The sequence below is a fragment of the Hetaerina americana genome, unplaced genomic scaffold (assembly GCF_022747635.1).
Source record: "Hetaerina americana unplaced genomic scaffold, ioHetAmer1.1.p SCAF_5, whole genome shotgun sequence".
In the NCBI taxonomy this organism is placed as follows: Eukaryota; Metazoa; Arthropoda; class Insecta; order Odonata; family Calopterygidae; genus Hetaerina; species Hetaerina americana.
This window is the reverse complement of record NW_027287095.1, coordinates 44,785,389-44,805,565: the sequence shown is the minus strand read 5'-3', so window position 1 is coordinate 44,805,565 and position 20,177 is coordinate 44,785,389. Positions and strand designations below refer to the sequence as shown.

General features: G+C 41.1%; 1 protein-coding gene across 1 annotated transcript in view; it reads right to left on the bottom strand.

Annotated features, from left to right (window-relative positions):
• The window catches only part of LOC139694041 (Kv channel-interacting protein 4-like), a 588,264-nt gene extending 572,095 nt beyond the window's left edge, over nt 1-16,169 (bottom strand). Inside the window, exon 1 of the mRNA XM_071592446.1 lies at nt 15,855-16,169. Within this exon, the coding sequence (XP_071448547.1) occupies nt 15,855-16,010 (156 nt within the window). The 5' untranslated portion in view covers nt 16,011-16,169. The remainder of the gene's footprint in view (nt 1-15,854) is intronic.
• Nucleotides 16,170-20,177: the final 4,008 nt, after the last annotated feature.

The window sequence follows — 20,177 nt, the reverse complement described above, 5'->3', positions numbered from 1 at the left end:
CTGCCCTTTCCTCGTCTGCCTAACATTCTCTCCTTTATCACAGTCTTCACTGCCGATCAATATCCTTTTCATTCATTTTGCTTCGGTGACCGTATTTCCGCGCCGTATATAACTACGCTCCATATTAAGCCTTTTCTTAACATCCTCACTTTCATCAACTCCCTCCCATTATCAACTCCCTCCTTCCCAATGCCTCTTTCCCTAGCGCAGTTCTTCTCCTTACGTCCCGCCTACTTTGACCGTGTTGGTCCAAAACACCTCCGAGATACATAAACTTTTCCACATTCTCCAGTTTTCGTCCTCCTATTTTAATGATAAGCTTAGCCTTTGTCTTTCTGGAAAATCGCATAACCTTTGTTTTATTAAGACTGTGCCACACCCGATATCTTTAGCAGTGATTTTCCCATTAAATCAGCAATGCTTACAACCCCTTGGCTGACTGACAAACTAAACCTTGGTCATCAGCAAACCTAACTGATTTTACGGATTCCCCTCCGACTTTCATTCCTACCTCCAGTTCTTCCCATGACTTTTTAATCATTTCCTCTGCATACAGGTTGAACAGCAACGGTGATAATGGGCAACCCTACCTTACACCTCTTCCTAACACTGCCCATCCGGACTCCCCGTTTCCCAGTTGCACCTGAGCAGTCTGGGAAATGTACAGGTTGCGAATTGGCCTCCTGTCTCTCCAATCTATCCCCATTTTCTGCAATATACTCATTAGTTTTCCCTAATTCACTCTATCAAACGCTTTTTTGAAATCTATGAAACAGGCAAATATGTCCTGATTGTATTCTATATTCCTCTCGATTAGTGGTCTCATTACTGTTATGGTACGGGTCGTGTGCGCTTCTCCCATTCCTAAACCCAAACTGATCATCCCCTAAGTAATCATTTGCCCTACTCTCTATCCTTTTGTTTATGATCCTGAGAACAACTTTAGCTAAGTGGGATATGAAACTTATTGTTCTGTAGTCCTCACATGATGTACCCTTTACCTTTTTCGGAATAGGAACTAAAACTGATCTCACAAAGTCTTTCGGCCAGATTCCTTCCTCATAGATGCTACGAATCAGTTCATATAGTCTCTTGCTACCACATTTTCCTAAACCTATCAACAGTTCCGCAGGAATGTTGTCTACCCTCACGGCCTTATTTAGTTTCATCTCCCTTAATGCCCTTTCTATCTTATCGACGAGTATGACTGGACCTAAGTTATCTTCATCTGCCTCATATTTTCTTCCTATGCCTAAGCTTGTTAGCTTAATTTCTTTACCATACAGTTCCTCTACATATTCCTTCCATCTCTCTTGGATTTTTTTCTTATTCAACTATTATCTTATCCAATTAATCTCTAACTGTTAGCCCAGATCTTCCCTTTTTACTTTCCGTTAGTGATTTAACCTTGCTATTTAGCGCACCAATTTCACCCTTCCTCTACAAACTTTCCATATCCTCGCATTTCGTCTTCCACCATCCTTCTTTTGCTTTATTTTTTATTCGAAAGTAGAGATATCAGGCGGTTAAGGAATGAGCAATTTAATGAAGAAGAACACAGATCAACGGTTTCTAATCTATGGTGTAAAAGCAATCTGTGATGTTATTTACTTTTCACTGCACATAAGGAAAACTGTAAAAATTGAGATATAATCAAGGCACTCGGGGTCAAAGCGAAGGATACTTCCTTTGGAAAATCAAAGATAGCTACGGCAGGGGAAAACTATCAGCAGGATTCGAGAAATGTGTTGATTGTAGGACCGAAGAGACAAAGAACAAATAAATTTGAAGAACATAGAACACTTAACCTAAAACGCATCAAAATTAATTACTCGGAAAATTAGTCGAAGAACAGAAGAAAATTCTACACTAATTCAGATTCAGGAAAAGTTTCAGCTTGATGATATTTGCCAAAAAAATAAGATTATGAAACAAGCCGTTCTACGAGCTCTACGCCGTTCTCGTATGTTGATTTCGTGAATTTGGAGAAGGCCTTCCACAACGTCGAATGAAGGAAGATGTTCAAGATACCAGAAGATCTTGGAATGGACCACATCCATCACCTCAACAAGAGTCAGTTAACAATCATGCGAATGTAATACGGAAAGAAAATATTAGCCAAAATAAACAAAGGAGTTAAACAAGGATATATCCTATTACCAGCACTGTTCAGCGCATACGCAGGAGAAGAAATAAAAGAAGCACAAGAAATCAGCTTCAAAGGAGTAGAGGTAAATAGCAAAAAAATTAACATGCTCCGGTGCGCAGATGACATCGCAGTAGTTTCAGAAACACTAAAGGAATGACTGCTATAGAACGAGTACTTTGAGAATACGAGTATCAACGAGAAGGAAGCTAAAATCCTTTAGTGTGGTTGAAAGAAGCTGAAGAAAGGTACATATCACAATTCGAACAGTGAAAGTAGAACAAATGGAATCCTTAATCTGCGTGGACAGCAATATAACTTCGGATGGAATGAGATCGACCGATATCAAGGAAAAAGTAATTCAAGCTAAAAAGCCTATTATGAAGGAGAGGTACCTGCTACGAGTGTGTTCAAAGAATCCAAGGTTGTAACTACGGAATCAGTTCATCAAAACGTTAATATGGAGCATAAAAATCTATGGATCATAGACATGAAACATTAGAAAAATGGACCAGCGAAGAATAAAAGCCTTTGAAACTTGGTGCTGGATGAGAATATCACTGATAAAATAGACCGACAAAGTGAGGAATGAGGGGGTATGAAGAAGAACAGAAGCGGAAAGGGCTATATGTAGATCAACTCTAAATCTGTAGATCAACTCAAAAAGATGAATTGGGCACCGCTTGCGGCTAAATATATTAATTATAAATACAAAAGAAGGGAAAATTGGAAGGAAAAATAGAGGGATGCAGTAAAATAATCTTAGAAAAATAAATACTGATTATGATGAAGAAAAATTGTGTTGAAATGAAAACATATATTGGTTGTGAATTTGTGGAATCTCCTCTGTAAAAAGAGCGTATTTTTAAATATGCTATAATTATTTCATTACATTATACTTAAGGATGAATTGACTAAACCACAATGAGTGAATTAAATAACCTGCCCATTGTATCAGTGACATTGTAGAGAGTATTTTAGAACTTCAAATAACATTAATATACATTATGCTATTTAATATTTCAAAATAAACTAAGATTGCGACGGCAAAGAAAACATGAACAGCATTTTCAAAGCTTTTTAGATGTTTACAAAGAGAATCAAAAAACCAAAATCTCATATTAAAATAATGACAAAATAGAGAAAATATCAACATCTTTTATTATTTCTAGGACCGAGCTAATTCTACTCGGATAAAAACCCATAATCGACCATCACCTTACGAACACGTCCCGTGGTCACCGTGCTTGCACCCTGCTGCTCTTGCGCCAACTCAATTCCTGCGTGAACTTGACCCTAGTCTTCGAATAGGGTTTGATCCCTAAGTTCTCCGGAAAGATATTCCAGTAAAACATGGTTCCCCAAAACCTCAATAAGAAAAAAGCGTTATATACCAGCCCTTCAGGATCACTCCAAAGCTAAAAATCATCAATAATAAAAAGTGGTGCCACCGGTGAAATTGATGCAAAAAAGCAAACATCTCTAAAACGACGACCTACATCCTCCGGTCACCTTAACATAACCTCTTTATCGCACGAGCCATTTATTTTCCCATTTTTTCTCTTCGTCGCACTCTTACAACCTTCTGATACCCCCTCCTCCCTTGACCACGTCTATTATCTTCGCCTACCGGCTTTCAGCACCATTTCATTCCCATACCAATTCCCGTCGGACCATTTTTTTGCTTTAACAAGAAACCGTGACCATTTTTTTTTCCTTTCTTTCACTAAAGTCATTCATCCCCCTCTCCCTCTCTCTCTCTCGCTCTCTCACACATACACACTCCCATCTCGCTTAATTATTTTTCTTTTGATGTCGAGCCTCGAATGAGTCGAGATTTTTATTTCTGGAAAAAAGTATTTTTTTTTAATGAGGAAAGAAAGGAACGCCACGAGCGCTTTTCGCACGACAAAAGGACCCACATCCACCACGACACACGGAATCACACGCTCCCCGCTCACATGACTCCGCGCTATGCACGTTTTCCCTCGCATTCCCCTGCACACTCAAAATTAAAAAAAGAACACCACCCCGTCCTTTGGGGGTTAGAATCTGTCGCGGAGAAACGGTATGGTACCCACTCGATAAGAGGGAGCGACATGAGTGTGGGGGAGAGGAGGAAAGGGCGGGGCGGGACGCTCGATCCCTGACGCTCTTGGCTTATCCGTTCTGCCGGGGTCCCACGACCTGCGCTTCCGCAGCCGCGGAGGCGATGACGATGTGACGCCCGGCGGCGGGCCGCTTCCTTTCTCTTGGGCCAAAGGGGGTCGGCACCGCGCCAAATGGGAGAGCATGCACGGTGCCATGGGTGAAGGAGGAGGCGTGATGCATGAAAACCTCCCGGAACGACACAAGGAAGTCACCATGGATGGCTGAAGCCATTGAGAGCACGAGAGCCTTACCGTCTCAAAGCCGTAATGAAATTGACGTACGTGCCCAATGCACACCACTACGATTGAAGAATGCTTTCAGACTAGCCAAAACGTCACTTTGGCTTCTGACACATTAACGGGGTCAGTATTATTGGAAGGAATGGATCTGTTTTCTTTTTGCGCAATTGCGCTTTATGCATTTAAAAGTGACATACTGAGAAGTGAATGTCAACCACAATAGTTCGGCGTTAATCGACTTCATTCGGGCCTCTTTTCTCACATACTTTGCTGAAGGCTCAAGCCTTAAGAGGAGTGATGGAATGGTAATTAAAGTGATGAATCATGATCTCACAAGTGCATCTAATCCGGTCCACCTACCTAAGAGAAGAGTATGAGGAAGAGAGTAGCATCCGTTTTTATCGAATAAAAACACTGGCAGTCAAGGTTCAAGGCCTTTAATCAGGAAATCGGTCTTATGAGAATTCTAAAAAAATATAAAATAGATGAAAAAAATTAGTAATCTAACTAAAAAATATGCATCAATCCTCCACTTTTTGGACGGTAAATAATTTACACGTCCTTAGTAAATACCCACCCTTAAAAATGAGCACACATTTAATACGAATACCGCGAAAAATTCTGGCGAATTACAAAATATTTAACTTCCATTTTACCAAAAGATTCCAAAAAAAGCTTCATGTACATTCCTCAAACCTAACTTGTGTTGCATCTATAAAAACGGTAAAAAAATTCATTTAATTCAACGAATAGTTATAAAAAATGCATGATCAAGGACCATGAGACTAAGAACTCTGGAAACTCTTGTGAATCACTGAGTTCCTTGGTAATGCGATTCACAACATGCACTTTATTCAACTATTTTCCAAATCGTCTCAATGCATTTCCCTCCGATACAAGTAGTAGTATTTAGGATAGCCGACCGACAGCTAAGATCATTGGGGCCATTAGAGATGGATGGGAAAGGAAGGGTGAAGAGAGAAACCCGGCGTCGGCATTAGCCTCCTCTTATCGAAAGGCGCCAAGGGAGAGGAAGTTTAACGTTCCATCCGACGGACGGTATACTCACTTAAAGTACTCTACAAGTACAAGGCACCTCAAGTAGGGATCGAGATACCACTGAAAAGTATCTGTCGTATCCAGGTTTCTAACCCGGGCCCTCTCGATGGAAAGCCTGTACGTTAGCCATCCCCGCAGCAATAATTGCAAGAAAATTATTGACACTTTACCCTTCCTTCGAAACCTTAAGAAACCTTTTTGCGGCATACAATTATTTCATTTCAATATTTGAAAGATCGGGAACCCAATTATTTTTCCTCGGACCCTAAAAAAAATAAGTTGGCATTTAATAATCACCTCAGTACCGCCAAGAGAAAGGGTAAAGTAATCTAGCAGATAAGTAGAAGGGTCGCAAACAGAAATTCTGTGAGATGAAGTACCCCGTATTTCTTCCTCGGTAGTTAGGTGAGCCAAGTTAAAGGCTACACATACTAAAGCACACATTCGATTTCCTCGCCATCGCGGTTTAAGGCCGAAGCAATTCTTCCGCCTAGAGTTCCGAATCGATGAAGAAAAAAATTAGACACACCGAGCCTCTTAAAAGTTCATCCGGGTGATTTTGACTCGGGCCAACGAGATCTTAACATTTTACGGCGAAATTTTAAGAAGCATACATTTTAAGAAGAGGGTCGTTTCTCGTCAAGCAGTAGTTAAGGTTTTCGATGAATCGGAGTAAATAATTCAAGCCGTCTCAATCTCATCGAGGATCAAATCTCGGTGCAGTCCTCAAATGAAAAAAGGACTATGGAGCAATGATAGGCCCCTCATTTGACCACATCAAAGGAATCAAAGGTAGACAGAAAATTTCCACGAGTCTTAAGGGGAAGACGGCCCAAAAATGTACTAAAATAGATTATTCTCAATTTAAAATGGTAACAGTCTCATTCCCGCATTGCAACTTCAAACGCACGCCAGTCAAATATGAATTTCCTGACACAGTATACAGGTATTTGTAATTTCCGATTCTCACATTAACTACCGCCTAGAAGAATTTAACTCAAGAATAGTTATCCAATCAAGAGAACTATTTTATTGGTTTACTCGCTTGGATTACATATTTTAATCAATCAATTACATGTATTACCTACCGATATCATGACTAAACATGCTCAATACGTTTCATGAAAGCATTCACTTTTTACTACACCACCACCAGCTTATACAGCCAAGTTCGTGTTTGCCCACACAATCTAAAAATGAATGCTCATAAGAAACCGACGGTTTTTAAATTACTACGTCCAACACATTAACTACCTTAGAATATCGCCACAGCGATGTATTCGTAATACTGCAAAAATACTAATTACATAACACTAATGGCTAATTTTTATTTCCTCCCAGAGGACTACAAACTCGGCGTGGTGGAGGACTTGCACGTTCTGATAATCCCTAGAGCTGTGCTGGCGGGAGCAATGATAATTGCCCTCACTCGTGCCAAATAGGTCAAAGAGTAGTGGTTTGACGAAAGATAGTCCATGCATTCTGTTCCTCAATGGGGAAGCAAAGATGACTGAACCCAGTGGGGTGATGAGTGATGGTGTCACATTAAAAACACTATTGAGGCGGGTAACGAGAAACCACCTCAATGAAATCTTTGTTGAAACAACACAATAGGCGTGGGTGTAGAAAACAATGACTGAGGAAAGATATCCATTAGACTATAGTATGGTTAAGCAGAGATTTAGAAACAGCGTGATAAATTTGCACTGTTTTCTGGCCGCGGATTCAGGTCATAATTTAGCAGTAACGAAGTGGAACATCAATTTAAGAAAATAAAACAAGGAAGATGATTAAAAATGAAATGAAGAGGCATTAATAAGAACGACAAGATAGGAGTACCAGGAGAAAGGTGAGAAAATTATAAATGAGGGCAGGGTAACAGGTGCAATAGAATGAAAATTGGAAACTGGAATTGGATATGGATATCAAAAGTAGCAAACGAAATTATAGGAACAGTCAATAAGACTAGGACAAGGAAAACTGGGATTATAGCCAACATGATTTGGAAGATAAACGAGAGAAGAAAATAAAGGATGTAACAAAATTAGGTACAATAAATTACCAAGAGTTGAATAATAATCCTAGCCGAAGACTAGGGCGAAAAAAGCATTCTGGGGGACGCAGCGCGAGGATATGGAACGATTTCCAAGAAATGGTGGATCGGTGCAACGACCAGAAAGATGGAAACACTCTCAGGGAGTTCGAAGGAATACTCTACGCATACTACGTATCAAAATAGGTTAGAAAAATTAATTATTGGACCAGGAGGAAGACTCGAAAAAGATGGAAAGAATAGAGAAAGGATTTATGTGGTAAAGTTAACAGAAGTTTCTTCTTTTCACAGAAGTTTAGACATAGAAAGAGATTTAGACCCCTAAGTCCTGGCATACTTGACCGTTTGACGCGAGATATAAAGGGCATTAAGAGGATTGAAATCAAATAATACCGTGAGGATCGGTGACATTCCATCGAAACTACTCAAGGATTTAGGAAAACGTGGGATGAAGACTTTTTATGGGCTAATACGTACCATTTTAGAGGGAAGAATTTGGCTGGGGGATTTCGACAGAACAGTGCCTATTCCTATACCAAAACAGGGAAAAAATGTAGCCTTATGTGAGGAATACCGAATAATAAGTTTGATTTCGCACGCAGCTTAAGTGGTTCTCAGGACCATCATTAAAAGAATGGAGGACAGGGAAAATGATTACTTAAGGGATCCCCAGTTTAAGTTCAGAAAGGGGAGAGGCACACTTGATGCCATTTCAGTAATGAATTGGGTAGAATTATTGAATGTATTGCGGAAAATAGGATTATATTGGACGGATAGGAGACTTATCCGCACCCTGTGCATATCTCAGCATACTAAGCACAAATGGGTATATTGAGAGTCGGAAGTTTCAGGAAGACAGAGATTTCCATCATCACATGTGATTTTCAACGTATATGCCTAAGAAATGGTTAAAGAGGCATGAGAAGAACTGGAGAGGAGATAAGACTAAAAGTTGATGATGAATTCATAAAATCAGATAGATTTGCGGCTGATGAAGCTTTAGTTAGTCAGTCAGCCTAGAGGTTACAAGTATTGCCGAGCGCATTAGAACATAAGTGTGGTAGTTATGAGATGAATATCAACGTAAACAAACTTTATTAAGTGTTTGAGAAAAAAAATGCTCAGTTAAATATTAAAATAGGGGTGCAACAGCTAGATCAGATGGAGTAGTTAACCCATCTTGATGCTGTTCTGAAACCTTTTCAATCCTTCTCCAAATCCACATTCAAAATCCTGATAGAGAAGATGGTAAAGTAGCAGCGGCATAAAAAGAATTCCGTTACACAAAGAAGCTTTCATAATGATGAACATAATGCTGAGTAAGGATGTCAAGAAAAGACACGTTAACACCGCTCATGGAGCGTGGCTTTGTACGGCGCAGAAACATGGATGTTGTAGCAAGATGCTGGGCGTAGGTTGGATGCTTTTAAATTTGGGTGTGGAGAATGATGGAAAAGGTGAAACAGCCAGAAGAGAAAGTGCTAGGCATTGGGGGAGAGGGGGGGGGAGAGGGTATGGTTGGCATGAATCCAAAGGAGGCAGGAAAGGCGGATGCGGAGTGTTTTGTCAAGAAAGGAAAATATTACTATCGTTGTTCTGCCTGTGTCCATCCAAACCCTACGTTAAACATTAGAATACCAGTAATAATAATGGCTTATTTTAAGTGATTACGTTCCACACATTAATACTCCGAGAATAAAGAAAAAACGATGTAATTCTTTGAAATAAATGAATCCGTTATATTTAAATATTATTCCCGTCTTTTTTGTGGCGATTCATAAATGAAACTGAAAAATAAAATGCAATGCACTTAATTTTTTGGCATAGCAAGACAAGCCATACGATATTGTTTCAAAATTGAACTTAGAGGAAGGTTTGACCTCTTTCAGCAATTTAATGGACGTCCCGAAGCTACTGACACTCGGCTCAAAAATCTCAGCCCACCATTTATAGTTGAGTATAGTCGCGGTATTATTCGATTTTTCGTCAGTATAATTTCATTTCATTTCAATCGGAATAATTCATTCCTTTAAGAAATAATTAATTGTTCCTGGCTGGGTTCAAGTGATGTTTCGCCTCCAAGTGGAAAAATCACTCGTAAGTAAATGCAACAATGTATTTACTTACTCGGGAAACCTGAAAATACTCGGGTATTTCAACCATGGCCTAGTTACTCTGAGGAAACGTGGTCCCGTCTGCAATAAAGGTCAAAAGAAGACCGAAACCATACGCCGCACACACATAAAATATTGAGGAATTGGTGGCGGCTATTAATGTTATCACTTAGATGTTTTACATTTGGAATTCTAACTTCAATGGAGCCGTGTATTTTACGTAAAATACCACTGCAACTTCATGGCTCTAAACACCCTTGTCAGCATACAGGGACAGCTAAACTGCCTACTATGACGAAAAATAGGGGTAGGTAGATTAAGGTCTTTATTTGGGCGAAATAAAGACCTCTTCCTATGTATCTATCAACCTATGTATATTGCACAGCGATTCAAGCATAGTACCCCTGTTTGCCGTCGCAGCGCAGGTTGATGGCTGCTAGCTAGAGAGTACAAAAATGGTGTCTAAAATTTGCAACAAAGTCGCCTAAAAATTCTCCAGTTTCGGCTTTTAAAAATTGCAGAAACAGCCTCAAAATAGTCGCAAAATTATTGTAAAAAAGTCAATAAAAGTCTCAAACGTTTCCCATCATTTTCCTGTTATACAAAAAAGTACATAGATTTCCCCACTTCCTTGGTCACTTTTCTAAAAAATTTCTTTACCGATCTTAAGTTTAGTAATTTTACCTTGCAATATAGCGAGTCTTTTCAACGAAAAATGTCCTTATTAATGACGAATATGGAGAAAGATAGTTTTACAGATAATTTTTACTTTAAGATAAGATTCATAATTTTCATAAAGCGATTAATAAACGTTAAAATAAATACACTAATAGCTATTCATGTTCACCAAGAAGTTACATTTGCTTCCCGTCACTCTTTACTGGCACAGCCATTACAGCTATTCGTCTTTTGAAATAGTAGTTGATCACAACATACATCTCGATATTTTGCATCATGAATTTCGTTCGGCAGTCATTAAACACGGTCTTAAACAAAGAAATAAACCGCTTTAGACCGCTAATCGTGGACTGCGCATACTTTAACGTTATCATTTCGTCCAAAGAGAGCTGTCCAACAACTGAGTCCTTTATATGCTCACCATCTGAATAGCTTCTGTTTGGGGTGAGGAAGGATTTTTGCTTAGCACTGCAGAAATTCTATCTTTTACTGCCTGTGTGAGAGGCCCACCTGTGTCATTCGGCTTTCCTTGAACGTCTTCTAGAATGACGAGAGACTAGCGGGGGCTGAGTTTTGGGTTCAAATTGCCCAAAACCCAAAACTCCCGTGCTTGCCTTGTATCCGCAGTTACCGTTGGCCACAAACACCAGGTTTATTGATAAGTTTACACCCCAAAGGAGCTTTTCAGAATTCTTCACTCACTACATGTCCTCATTCCAATCAATTATTTCTTACAATTTACGTATGCGCATTTATAAACGACTTCTTACGTAGGACCCTGAACACTGTCGTAAATACAGAAAGCATTGTTTTATTTGGTCATAGGCCCCAAGGAAAAAAGCATCTAATTTCAAAATGACTATGCATGTCACCCAAATAATTATCATAAAAATTCCAAATATTTCTTAAATTTCTGTCGTCATCACGAATAATTCTCCAAAAAGTCCTGTTTACCCAAAAAAAAGTGACGGTACGCCAAAATAGTCGAAAAAATTATGTTTTAAACTTTGCTTTCTGGGGTTCAATTGAACATGTTTATCAATATTCGCAATATCTTGAAAAATCTCACTAAACATAAAAAATCGATAGGCTTTTTTCCTATCTACCTACCTATATATCACATGGTATCTTGAATATGAATTTACTCCACCAAAAAATTTAATTTTGTTGGATCAACGGTTGTTTTCCTGGTTTATGATTATTTAAGTTCTCATAGTAAATGCGAAGCCAGGAAATGAATTTTGTATAGATAACGAAAATATTTTTATTTTGTTATAATTTGCTCATGCGTGCAGATTAATCCCGAACAAATTTGCACATACAGTAGATTTTTCTCCGACCCATTATTTTTATTGATTAGAGAGGTACCAACAACTTGGGTGGAGGATACAATATCATGTGTGGGGGGGACTTCAGTATTCCACGGCTACAGCCCACATTTTAGATATTAGGTTTCAACGGAGCATGATGGAGAATAACAGCCGATGCAGTGAAATACTAGCAAAGAAACTTCACGAGAGAATTACGAAACCAAACTTTAATAGTTAAGGTCAAGATTATATCACAGCCAAATCCCTCTTAATTACTTTCAGATGCAAATATATTGTGATACCAGTTGCACTTTGAAAAATTTGAGCATCTAAAATCCGTTAACGTTGACTTACATTGACATCTACATACTGGTTCCAACTTGAAAAATATAATTTATGATATATCACGGTGAGATATAAAAACTATTAAATACTTTCTGAACATTGTAAGAAATATCATGCATACTGTTGCCCATTTACGTAATCACGATACATCTATTTTTAGCTAGGAAAATGAGCTACAGTTAATTGACGGTATCCCCAACATTAGGGGTAAGTCTACTAATTGCAATCAAAGATAAACCTACCACAGTATAGTAATTTCAAGCCACTAACGGTTGCTAATGATTCGTTTCTCAAACTTAAACCATTCCAGAGTCATTGAAGACATTAGGGCAATGAAAGCCTACACAGTTTCATAGAATTGTGAGAGAGGGGCACAGCATTGGCGAGCAGGTATTTTGAGCTTAAAAAAAGCTCTCCGATTACAGGAAAGTATGGGAATGAAAAAGAAGAGAAGAATTATAACCCCAACGTATACCTGAAAACTCGATAACAAATTCACATTACTGCTCTATTTCTTAGTTCCCAGTACCTTTAGTGCAAAAAAATGAGGAGAAAGGATAACATATTCAAGGTAACTCAAAAGAGATACACATAATTAGGTGAGTCATGGCGTGTAGTAAGTAGGTGAGTAAGCATTTCGTGATGATAAAGAATGGCCATTAGGAGTAAATAAATGGATTTTCGACACATTAGATTCAAAAACCAATGAATATAAGGTCAATATTTGCTTGTACCCATACCAAAAGCAGGTATCGTAGAAAATAGCAACTCGTGGAAGTAATTTATGGAGATAAATTGGCATAAACATGTTTCTGCTCATATTTCCATGAAAAGAAAACAGCAGATTTGCCACAAATAAATTGCAATAAAATGGTGAAGGCTGGAGAACGTTTATGCCACATAGAACATTAAATTCCAAATTTTAAATGAATACGAAAACATAGAAATACAGAGAAGGTACGCTATTTGGCTTGACATGGAGAAATTATTGAAAAACCAAGCAAAGTTCACTCTGTGCCAGTTTTCTTCGATTTAATCGTTGAATCACTCAATGGTCACTTCGATAATATAGTAAAATAGAGTTTTAGCATTAAAAGTGAGCGTTTTCAGAATTTTCACATACATCACGCCGAACTGACCAAGCCAAGCTAACGTTTAACGCACAAATGAATGAAATTATTGTAACACGTTACGGAATAACACAATAACTATGTCGCATTTGAAAGAGCAAATTTTCGAATCGGAGGAGGTTCCGGGAAGAGTCCCTGAAGAGCTCGCCCCCATGGTATATTCTTATTTAAATACATATTTCGTAAGTTAATTTCAGGTCTCTTTTCCCAGGGTTGGCGGATTGCTAAATCTTTGAAGGGATGGAGAGTATAAAAGTGATCCTAGCAGTCACTGACAAGGGCCACTTTAGCCCGCCTCTCCTGCAAATATCCTATAAAATATCATTGTATGGAATTTTATGACGCTCTCCAGCACTTACATTTAATAACCAATCATATTTCAAAAACATAAAATACCGATGAGATTTTTATACTTTATATTTAAAATAAAAGAGAAGAGAGAAACAAGGTAGCTGCGATTTCTTTTGATCCCAACAAATCTTTCTTTAAGTCCTACATGTCAAAATTGATGTACCACCAGTAGGTGGAGTTAATGCTATCATTATGAATGGAGACACTTTTTACCCCACTGCTGAAAACGTAAGGATAGGCGAACTCCTATTGTGAACCAATAATGCCTGAGTTCCCTCAGGAGGCGTAACACGGCCTTTTCTTCTTGTTATATGCAAAAACGACATCACCTCGCAAACAAACGGCAGAGTAAGACTATCTTAACGCAACTCTTTAATTTACAGAGAAATAACAACACATTCAAATCATGAAATACAGCCAAGTAACTTGTAGGGCACCCACGAGTTGTGCGCCGAATTAGGATTAAGTTTAAGTTTTCGAAATACGCAGAATTACAATTTGAACAAATATGTTTTTACAATCGACGGCGATCGAATGAGCACTTTGGACAACGTGAAATATGTTTAACGCCATCACATCAGATCTGAGACGGGAAATATGCATGCACACAGAGAGTGTATAAGAATTAGCCAATTTAATCCAAACGCGTGAAATACGAGGGTCATCCGGAAAGTAGTACCCGTTCGTGCCGCATGAAGTGCTGACGACGCGAGTAGCCGCTGGACGAGGTCAGATAGCTTCAGTGGCTTGTCTGCCTTCTCTGAGCCAAGTTGCGTGACGCTAGCATTGCCTGTGTTGTTTCTGCGATTGTTTACAATGTTTAAAAAAATTGAGAACGCCGCCAGTTGTGAAGTGAGGGCAGTGATTAAATTCCTCAATGCAAGAAACGTTCGCCCATGTGATATTCATCGCCAATTAAAGGAGGTGTATGGAGACAATGTAATGGACGAGTCGTCTGTTCGGCGGTGGTGTCGCAACTTCAACATGGGGAGGGGGAACACACACGACGATGAGCGTTCGGGGAGACCGTCTGTCATTACAGACCAACTGGTGAGCTCAGTTGACGAATTCGTGAGGAACGATCGGCGCGTCACAATTGATGACATCTGTGAGCATTTTCCCAATGTTTCTCGAACAATTGTTCATGAAATTGTTAAACACCATCTGCATTATGCAAAAATTTGTGCAAGATGGGTCCCTCGCGTATCTCAATGAGCTGGCGGCGAAGGACTATGCAGCAGGAATACAGAAACTTGTCACACGTTATGACAAATGCCTTAATTTGCTTGGAGATTATGTTGAGAAGTAGTTTAAAGTATCCTCTTTCAAATAAAAGTTTTTATGTTTGTTAATATTTACTTTTGTGTCTTTATTTCACGAACGGGTACTACTTTCCGGATGACCCTCGTAGAAACACATATGACGATGATGAGGAAACATGCTGCTATCTTTCGTCAGACCACACATTGAACATAGCGAGTACTTATGATTATCCTCCGAAAACCAATTGAATAACCGAACACAATAATGCAGAGAAATGATAAATCGGGTTGAATAGAATTGCACTGAAAGAGCACAAAGCATTACACAATGACTGCAAAATATCGGCTGTAAATCTCTGAAGGTACGAAGACTCCAAACTAGCCTACACTTCTTGCACATGTAACACGAGTACGGTTTCATTTGGGACGCCAAGCTACACTGTAGCATATCAGCAGAGCAGATAATAGTGTTCAAATAAGATAGGCTGACGAGTAGTTCATCAAAGGATTTTTCCCTCGCCCAGCTCACGACCATAACACAAACAGATGGTAATGGTAGCATATCTCCCCTTCACAGACTTCCCCTGATATTTCATGGCTTGTGTCCCAAAACCACTGCCACAACACCTGGCGGTGGCTTGTGGAGTACTGTGTAAGCGCGCGTGAACACTAACTTGGCGCCAAAAGTACCACAATCATATCAAATGTCAATTCACGTAGACGACACAAAACCCTATCCTATTTGCATGGCTTGCGTACTCTTAGCTGGGAATAACTGAATTTGATAAGCAGCATAAAACCTTTCATACTTGCGTAATTTTTCATAGATTGGCATATTTTGTTCAAAACTTCATACAGAGATTCAAATATCCATCTTCCTCCACCCTTCGTGGATATTTAGCAAGGTGGTTGAGGCCGATGCTCGCCATCAATTGTGGACGTGTCCAAATATGTGACAGGTTAAATCGATGGAGCCAATGTTGGGGGACGCGCACATGTGCTATCACACCACTCACCTGTTTAAAGCCCCTGTACATGACCCTAATCTCTTGCCGGGTGAACTTGGTCTGCCTGCAGAGGTCCTCCAGCGCCACAGGCCGGTGCTTGGGGACCTTGCTGGGCTCGATCTCGAACATAACATCCTCGATAGGGCTGTCCGGTGGGGTCGCCATGGTGGCCGCGTCCCGGAGGTCCTCTGCTCAAACGGAATCGCCCCGAGGGATGAGAAAGAAACAAAACTGTGGTGTCTCCGGAGACACTCCTCACCCCTCGGACCGCGGCCAGGGACCGGCGCGGACGTTACGTGACCCAGGAGCTGCGGCCGCACCGTGTCCTGCCCCCACCGACTTCAGACAAGGCACTGCCGCCCCTGCGCAACCCCCCCGCGAAGGTCAAGATCCCTCCTCCTCCCCGCACACCCCCACTTCCTCACCCTACTCGTTCACCCCTTTCCCTTCCTCCCTCTTCCCAACCTTCCTCTCGCCCGCCAATCCCGAAACGGCGAGCGTTCTCTAAGCCTGCGACTGCAGCGCCGTGGGTGCCGCCCGCACAAAACCCTTCCCTACAACAGTCTCCTCGGCCTTTCGGAGAATTCCACGACCCACGCTTCCCAGGGGAACGTGCCTGGGAATATGCATCGGCGTAAGGATCCGCACCCCCTTCCCCCAAGCCTCGATGCCCTCTTCCTCCCTTCCCCTTCGATTTCCACCCACCTCTCCCCTCCGTAAAGTGTATACCCGGCCACCTCCCCCTAACCCCTTCCTTCTGCTTCCCTCCTCGACCCACCCCTTCCCTTGGTGACTGTTGTGGATCGGCGGGACGGGTAGTCGTCTCCTCAACCACCGTTCAACCGGTAGAGCGCGCCTGTGCGTATATCCGGGGCAACTCCCTCTCCCTTATCAACGGATTGCGGATCAAAGCGGACTCTTTTCTTTTTCCCCTCCAGCGTAACTGGAAGAGCGAGGGAGAAAGGTTGGGAGGGTGCGTGGGTGGATAAGAGGCGTGGCTCTCGCTCCGTGAATGATTCGTGGGCTTTCCAGCGACGGGGAAAGGGGGCAGAGGGAGCTGACGAAGGGTGGAGGGTCGGGTCGAAGGGATTTTTCGAAACGGAAAGATATCAACGGGGTCACTGATGTTTTTTTTAAATAAGGGACCGCTTGCACTTATCACTTTCGATCACGCTAAAACGGCTTAGTATCCAACAAAATACACAAGTATTTATTTTTAAAATGGTTTGATTTTTGTACGCAAAATAACAGCGAAAGGCAAAGCCTCGAAAGATTCGTGTCCTTTCTTCCATTTTCCAGCTGCTTCTAAACGCGAAATCGCCATGAGGATAAACATTTTGCTATACAAAATTGCGACGTAGACTATCCAGAGCAAAATTTATTTCTGGTTGAGCGCGAGCAGCGCCAAAAGTTTTGACAAGCCGTATTTCACAGAAGATAAGCAATGCACACGTTTTAAACTGTCCTGAGATCAAGCCAAAATCAAGTGGTAAGTTGTTGGATGTGAAAAAGAAAACACTTAGCTGAATAGACAAAAGAACGCTTTAACAACACAGAAGTTTGCTTGACATGAAATTACATTTTTTTAGACTTCAGGTGCATTTGATTCGAACGTCACTGTAGAACTCGCACTCAGACCATGACTCAATAGATGATCATCGTCATAAAAGCAAGACTCACTCTGGTTCGAAATGTTCTTAATTCATTCCAAAACCCAATGGCTGGAAACGACCTCCAAGACTGCACTAGAGTTCACCAAAAGCAAGATTGCAAGTAGGACCGCAGCATCAATATTTCCGATGATCCATCACTCAACGAAGTCAACCACATCACTGAGGAGTGTCCTCCTAAATAATGACCGTGTAAGACTTGAAGTATTTTTTTCCGTGGCCACATATCACACAGAGACTGCTTCCGAAAGCCCCGATAAGGTTAAGCCTTCTGGATGAGCGATTGAAAAAAAGTACTTCCGAGATCGGGTCACCCGGGCACGTGACGTTGGGAGGGAGAGTTTGGTCCGGACGGTAGAGAGAGACGTGAGCGAGACGGAGAGGGGGAAGGACAGCGGGGGGAAGGGGATGGAGGGCGAGATCGTCAACGAAGCACCATCCCCATGCCGGCCCACGCGCCCAGCCGCAGCATCCGCTCGGGGAGGAGGTGGCTACCGGAGCGGCGGCGTCTTCCCAAGCTCCCTTGTCTCGCCAAGGGAGTCGCGACGGCAGCCGCAGGGGCGCAGAGCGCGGGGTGGCTCGGCGAGTCGGAGCACGGGAGGCGGAGCGGTTTCACAGGCGGCCGGCGATCCCACCGCATTCTCCTTACCACGATTTCATTCCTCGGTCAACGGTGGCGTGGGCGAAGGGCACATGATGCCGACGAAGGACGGGGCGCGAAGCGATCTCCTTCGCCCCCGGGCAATGCACTGGGATTCGCACTGACGGCGTCCCGGCCTTTGCGGGAACACGAGGGGTTTACACGCGTGGGGGATGGAGAGGGGGGGGGGGTAGCGGCTCCTTTCAAAAACACGACTAGGTCCCTTCTACAACCCGTCACTCTTTTTTCCCGGATCACTCCACGATCTTCTCTCTCACCGTCCCACTCCGCGTTGGCTCCGATGTAAACTGCGGTCCGCGGAACAGTTCCAATCCCCGCCGAAATCTTGGATACGAGGTGATCCAGCTTCGTTTTCCCACGAGAGATCCTCTCCTCGATCCTCCCCACCCCCGTTGTCGTTATTCTCCGCCCCCTTTCTCTTTCTCTGCCCCCCCCTCTTCCTCTCTTTATCTCTATCTCTCTCACACTCTCCCCCGCTGGGGAAACCGTCACTCCTCTTGGCTCATTCGACGTCCTATGGAAGTTTTCGAGGACCGCCAGTAGGAGCCACTAGCGGTCCGCTATCGAAAGAGGGAGGAACGGATATTGCGCCCTCAATGCCGCCATGTAATTCAAATACAAAGTGGCCTGAACTCGAGAGAGTAGATATCGGGTTTGTACACGAGTCGCCAAAGGTGGGGCCAAAAAGAATAACTACCATGCATAAAGGAGCCGACGAGCTACTGAAGCAATGGTGGAATTATCAAATGGGAAACCTTCTTGCGGATTTAATGGAATTATGAATGTTTATTGTCAATAGCTTCGATTTCAAGCTCAGTTATAATATGAGAAAATGTTAGATGGATGTATAAATAATTACTATAAGCCATAAGATATATATGCAGATTCCATGCATGTAAACATGTTCTTTTGATTATTATCACAGCACCAAATTCAAAACAATTAAAAAAACAATAGCAAAACATAATCATTCTCAGTTGCTACTTTCTAATCAAGAAAAAGATATATGGTAAGGCACACTTCACAATAATTTAAATATGTAATTATTAATAAATACTAATCTTTATTTGATCAAGGTTACCTACTGATCCAATATATCATCTAATGAAACTAAATGGTATATTTTATATGGAAACTGATAGTAAGAAAGATTTGTTTCCCTAAAATGAAAAATAGTGTCTCCATGTACAAGTAATGATCCCCCAAAACATAGGGTTGAGCTACGACCTTCCCAGTTCCTAAGAAAGCCAAATTTAATGATGGCTAACTGAAATATTTAACTGGCTTCCAAGAAGGAAAACAGCTCTATACTGTAGGAATATTTTATTATTGTAACTATTCTGACTGCATTATATTTTTATGGCATATTTTGGGTTTAGTTCAATTGCACCATTTGCATCTAGCAGGTGGCACTGGGAAAAATTGGTAGAGACCCCTTACCTAGATGCCATTATGAGTTTATGGTGTTTAAGAGTAATTTAGCACTAAAAAGTTCTTGAATATATTTATCAATTTAGGCTTGTTTACAAGTAAGTCAGTAATTGCCATTCACTAGCAAGTGAGATAACCTAAAAAATGATTACTTGAGGTCTCAAATGCTTATTCTAGAGATAATCCACAGGGCACTGGTTTAACACATCAGGTGATCATAAATAGAAGGCCCACCATTTTCACTTCAATATTATTCCCATTGAAGAACTTAAAAACTTGGGAAATAAGGAACTACACAAAATTGATATAACCTTGACAAACTAATTTATTCGGGTGATCCTACCTTAAATTAGGGAATGGTGGTTCCACCAATAATTCCCTCATAATAATCAGGACTCTTTCTTCCTTCTACTTAAATACATCTACATTTTGAGCAAAAAAGGTATTAAAATCATAAGAATGGTGGATAGAAATGAATATACTTTTGGATTTCACACAAAAGGTAATATTAGTGATGATAACACCAGTAATGAGACCAATTTTATTATTATTGACTCTGAGTATATTATG